At 36.1% G+C, this 6,000-nt stretch overlaps 1 protein-coding gene across 1 annotated transcript in view; it reads right to left on the reverse strand.

Annotated features, from left to right (window-relative positions):
- The window catches only part of LOC129733086 (tyrosine-protein phosphatase non-receptor type 9), a 117,779-nt gene extending 112,000 nt beyond the window's left edge, over positions 1-5,779 (reverse strand). The window contains exon 1 of the mRNA XM_055694656.1: positions 5,015-5,779. Coding sequence (XP_055550631.1) covers positions 5,015-5,029 — 15 coding nt within the window. The 5' untranslated portion in view covers positions 5,030-5,779. The remainder of the gene's footprint in view (positions 1-5,014) is intronic.
- Positions 5,780-6,000: the final 221 nt, after the last annotated feature.

Below are 6,000 nucleotides of genomic sequence, written 5' to 3' on the forward strand. Positions count from 1 at the left end.
TTGGAAAATTTTTATTTGATTCCCGGGATCCCGGAGAATATTTGTTGCAATGAAAATTAGTTTATGAAAATGTGGAACTTCATGCCAAATGTCTTAGAAATATATAAAAGTATTATATTTAAGTAGTCAAAAAAATTTTTTTTAACACTTCTAAAACAAAAAAAAAGTAAGCTAGGAGATAGGAGTCCTAGGTATTTTATCAAAAATCGATTTTGAAAACTTCATGAATTACCTACATTTTCTCAATTTTTTTTAAAGACGAAGCTTTTGAGTTCTACCGCTAAATGAAATTTGAAGTCAATATTCGTTGGTACCCTAATGCTCTTATCCGTGAATGACTAGCAGTCATCGCTCCCGCTTTTTGACTTTGAAAATAGTAAGCAATTTGAATTAGGATTTTTTATTATTTTTTTTATGAGTCCGAATTGGGTTGTTTACACACTTATTTCCGCCTTGATTGTTCGGTAATTTTTATTACGGTCGCGTTCAGTAAACTTGAAATTTTACTGGTCATTCTGTAATTTCCTGAAAAATTACTGATGTCGGTTAACTTTTTTGCCGAAATACTGTTCAATAAAACTCACTTGACGAGTTCAGCAAAAAACATTGCTGACCTCTTCAGTAAACTAGAATATTTTTTGCACTTTTTTATAGTTCAGTAAATATTTAACGATCTATCAGCACTTATCCAGATGTTGCTGAGTAATCTCTAATTGGTTTACTGAACTTTTGTTTATTTCACTATACTGTTCGGTAATTTTTCTGCATCTGTCATAACAGAATCGCACATCAGAAGTCTGCCATTTTGAGATTTTCAGAAAAGTTTCGTGGCTGTGTTATTTAAAGTGTTCTACGAGCCATTTGGACAAAAAACTCTAAAAGCGGTATCGTGCTTTCAAATTTACCACCACAGTAGATTGATTTACATAAAGTCTTTAATAAAAAGTTTATATTCGTCATGATATAAAACGTATCTAGTTTTAGTAGAATGTGCATGAAACGTTAGTATAATGGTCTGAACAATCCGAAATACCTGTATAAAATTAGTCATCGGTTGCAATAGCAGCTATAGGAATAGTTACATTCATATTTATCTATATTATTATAACCGGGAAAAAGCTTACGTTGCATTTTGCGAAACACTTGTAAATTTGTGACGAATCATCAGCTTTGTAAATGCCGACTAATGCAGCAACTTTTGATGGACGCTTTGTAAATTTTTGCTGAGCTATCTTCTTTATTTGACGTTTCAGCCACAGTGAAAAAACACCGAACGCTCGTTAAGCAAATGAATTACCGAACAGATTACTGATGGCTCAGCTGTTGAAAATTCAGTAAAAAGTTTGCTGAGTTCGGTAAAAGAAACTAAGTGTGTAGCTATATCAGTTTTTTATATCATCTGAAAGGCATGCATTTTTTAAGTGAAACGTGATTTAAAACAAATTTCTATCGTTGTCATTCGCTTTTTAATGTCGAATTCGTTTTTACGGCAGGACTATCCCGTCCCGGACTACGCTTTGCAGCTGAAAAAAAAACACTTTCCGAGCAGGTGTAATGGTGTGCGTAATACCAGAGGTAGCTGTTACTTTTGTTTTGGTCATTATCGCAATTGTCTTTTATCGCATTTGTGCTACTGTATGAAAAATTTGCCAATTTACTGAAAAATGACAAAATAACAAAATAAAATAAATAAAATTCAACCTGATGTTTGACACGCGAAGAACGATAATCAAAGCAAACCGATTTTGACACATTTTATTTTTTTTTGATTTTGACACATACGTGTGAATGTGTTGGTGTCTTCAAAACTGCACTCTGTTTCTTGCGCGGACTGTCCGGGACAGAAAAAGGATAGTCCGGGATAGTCCGGAAAATGTAAAAAAAACAGTGACAGGACAAAGTGTAGTCCGCGGGGTAGCTACACCGCAAAAACGAAAACGACATAAATCACGATTCAAAACTGCTCGAAATCGCTACAATGACAGTTAGCCCATATACCAACTGTCATTGCAGCGATTTAGAGCGAATTTTTATTCTTCATTTAAAAATCAAAGGATAATGATATAAAGCTTTAAAAAATCACGTTTTGCTCTTTTGGAGGCGTTCCTTCAAGTATACCTGCTCAATGACCATCCCGATTGTCAAGAATGGGGTGCTTCGCTTTTCACACGAGCAACTTGCTTGCCATGTACTTTTTGGCAAACTTTGACACCTTCTGCTTTCTAACGTCCTCAGGAACTTCGAATTTATGATGAGCGGTGAAGTACTGGAGCCCTGGAAGTCTGCTTTTACATATGTCTCGTCATTCATAGCGAGGCAATGTGGTTTTGTCAATATCTGATGTAGAGCTTCCATGTACGTGTTTTCGCCACCGTATTTTGTCGTTCATTGCAATTCGGCGCCTTATGAACTTTGTACGTGTATAATGCTTCACGTTTTTTTCATATCTTGAAGGAAACTTTCACTCAAAAGCAGTTTTTTAGTCGCATCTCTAACTGAACTACCCGCTTGTTATCCTTTATACTATACGGATATCCATTTTGGCCACTTTTTTCTTGCCGGTCGCTGGTCAAACACTCGTTGTACCGATTTGAAATGCAAGTTACCGTAGATTAAACCATTCCCAGCTTCCTGCTGATTGCATAAAGAGAATACAGTCATACCTCGATATAAGGCAACCTCGATATAACGTAACTTTTTAAAATGTATTGAAATTGAAAATAAATGATACAGCAACTGTTTTTGGGGTATAAATTGCTTCAGAAATATGTTTGTAGTAAGTTTTAAAATTAATGAAACTAATGCGAAAATTGTCCTAAATGGACATAAGAAAGGTTAAAAAATACTAGGTGATGAAAAATAGGTTTTCACGCATCCTTCAGTAACAATTCGCAGTCTTGCATCTATCAGGAAAAAAAATTTTTTTTTTTGCTTGTAGAAATTTTCTTTAAATAGGCATAAGAAAGGTTAAAAAATACTGATAGGTGATAGGAAATAGGTTTTCGCGCATCTTCGAGTAACCGTCAACAGTCTTGCATCAATTAAAAGTTATTTTTGCATGTTGAAAATTGCCCTAAATGGGCATAAGAATGGTTTAAAATTACTGATAGGTGATGATGATAAATAGGTTTTCACGCATCTTTGAGTAACCTGTGTATCAATCGAAAAAACAATTTTTTTTTTTTTGCTTCTGAAAATATTTCTAAATAGGCATAAGAAAGGTTTAAAAATACTAATAGGTGATGGAAAATGAGTTTCCGCGCATATTTGAGTAACCATTAACATTCTTTCAAAATTAGAAAAAAAAAATTTTTGCTTCGATATAACGTAACTCGATATAACGTAACGAAAATAAAAATAAAGTTGCCTTATATCGAGGTATGACTGTAATTCGAATTTTCGGGGTATGTGCCCAAAACTTCTTTACGCCTCTTCTGTTCTTCTGACTACATGTTCGCAATGATTGCACTAGCACCTGAGTGCAACTTACACAGTGTCAACAATACACAGAACAAATTTAATCCAAATGTTCAATAAAAAATATCCAATGAATAAAAAGCTACAGGCATTTGGAAATGATGCAATTTGATACCGTACACCCTTTATTCCTGGAAATTGAGTTCCCGGGAAACGAGAAAGAAAAATCTCAATAAGATTTACAACATCTTTATTTATAACAGGTATCAAAAAATCGTCAACATTTTGTTACCAATTCGCTTGAAATACGATTTCAAAAAACATAGCATATTCAAGTTCACATGAAAAATTTTGACACAAAATTCACATTTCTAATCATGAATTAGTGATCTTCAATAACACGATCGTCGATAGGATACAATGGAGGGAGTTTTGGAATGGAGGCCGGCGTTAAATGTGTGTGTCACATGCACACACACCCATATTCGTTGATTTAAGTTATTCCTTTCAAGCATTTTCCAAATGTTCTGGGCAAGTTCCCTGACATACACGGTTCATTAGAGAACGTCTGTTAATTACGTAACACCAATAACTGCCTCGTTTGATAAATATCAAATCCGAGCATCTCCCCCTTTCTCCTCTCATGTAACTCTTTTTTTAGATCTTCAAATTTTGTTGTGTCCCTCACATGTTTATTTGCAAATTTCTAATTGCAGAAATTAATTTTGGGTTTCAAGAAAAAAAAAATGCTTCGATTTTACGCACATCTCTTAAAAGGCGTCAAATCGAGATATGCCTGTATTATGCTCGAGCTTAATGATCTATGAAGAGATTTTGATCTACCATCCTTATTCTATTAATTCATTTTCACTCGCTGTTTAGGAAATTTCTTTTTCTCACATCAAAACAATTTTTCTGTTTCCTCTTAGGAGCTTATGATTAGTAAAAATTGAATATTGTATCCGACCAAAATATTTTTTTTTAATTTTTGTAGAATAGAATTGCAAATTACAATAAAACGCCAATCTAGAGTTATAAACAAAATTATTTACAATAATAAATTTGGAACGAATGGATGTACTACTAAACGCACCGTTAAAAGTAGTCCATTTGCCAATTTGTTTACACATTTTTAAGAAAGAGATACTCTTCGGCTGAATATTACCGTCCGACGTGCATTTTCCATCGTTGGCATGGCAATAGATTTAGCAAACAGCCCTCATTGTTGCACTCGACATTCGGTGGAACAACAAACCGCAAAATAATCCACCCGCGGCCTTAAGGTGAACGAACTTTTGACAGACGGCACACAGCAGCAGCCGAGCCACAGCACGGTTCTGGAATTTAATTCAATCATCATTTTTGAAAAAATTAAAAACCAGTAGTAAAGCCTGCTGACGGCATCCACCACTTCATGGGGGAATTTTCGGAACACAGCAAATAAATGAAAAGCACCTCGGCATTTGCCTCTACTTCTCAGAAGCTTTTATCCCAATTTCGGAGAATCGGCCCTTGTTTTACTGTTCGTGCTGTTACTGTTGCGAATAGATTTTTCGCCTGATGTGATGAAGGTGAATTCTATATAATTTTTGCTTACCGTTTCCTGGGACATTATGGAGCTGCTGGTCCTCGGTGACGTGGATTAGTCGACAATATAATTAAAAAACACTTTTCAACAGAACAAAACGTTTCGTTCTAAAGCGCCAACGGCTCTGCGGACACTCGCGAAATTTTCGACACTTTAATCTTGCGTTTTATTTTCGACCCCTGACCTCAGTTTGGGTCACACGATTCCAGCGTAAAAATCTCTTTCCGTCAGACCACTAGTAGGTACTTAACTGATAAGCTTCGAATCAATAGTAAACATCAGCACTTTTTTGCAGCAACACAAAATAAATAACAACAAAATTGCGCACGCCTACCACTGACTCCGAGAGTGTCACACCGAAATTCAACACAAAGTTTAGAAATTCCTTCGCGCAACAGGCCACAAACCAAAACAGTGTGCTAAGCAAAAAAAAAGAGCTCTACGCATTAGCGTTCACCATTGAACTCTGCCACTGCCACCGTCTTCTTCTCATACACAAAAAAAACTATTTCCAAACTGGCACCCAGCCTCTAGACATAAATAACTGGACCTGTAGAATATCACTCCAGAATTCTGCAAACGTCCGCCTGACTTGCAACGTTTTACAAGCGATAGATTTCTGTTTCCAAAACGATTTTTCTACACTTTAGCACAACCTTCTCTTGTATCTCGTGGCTTCACTTTCCAAAATGTTTCGTAAAGAACGAATCTACTATTATACTCAATCGCCCTTCTGATCCACCACACTCGACTCGACTCAACATCTACGAACGCAAGCAAGCAAGCGGTTAACAAAACACTGGAGCAGCACAGCACATCCGTACTAAGCTGATGAACATCACACAAACACCAGCACGCTGATGTTTTACGCGTTCGTACTGATAGTGCCGTTGGTTTGAGCGAGCAGGCATTCTTGGCCGAAACCCGTTGTACAGAACGAAATAGGCGACAGAAAGAACTTCGTGGTGGAGAGAAAACAGCTGCAACGATACAAA

The sequence above is a fragment of the Wyeomyia smithii genome, chromosome 3 (assembly GCF_029784165.1).
Source record: "Wyeomyia smithii strain HCP4-BCI-WySm-NY-G18 chromosome 3, ASM2978416v1, whole genome shotgun sequence".
Lineage (NCBI taxonomy): Eukaryota > Metazoa > Arthropoda > Insecta > Diptera > Culicidae > Wyeomyia > Wyeomyia smithii.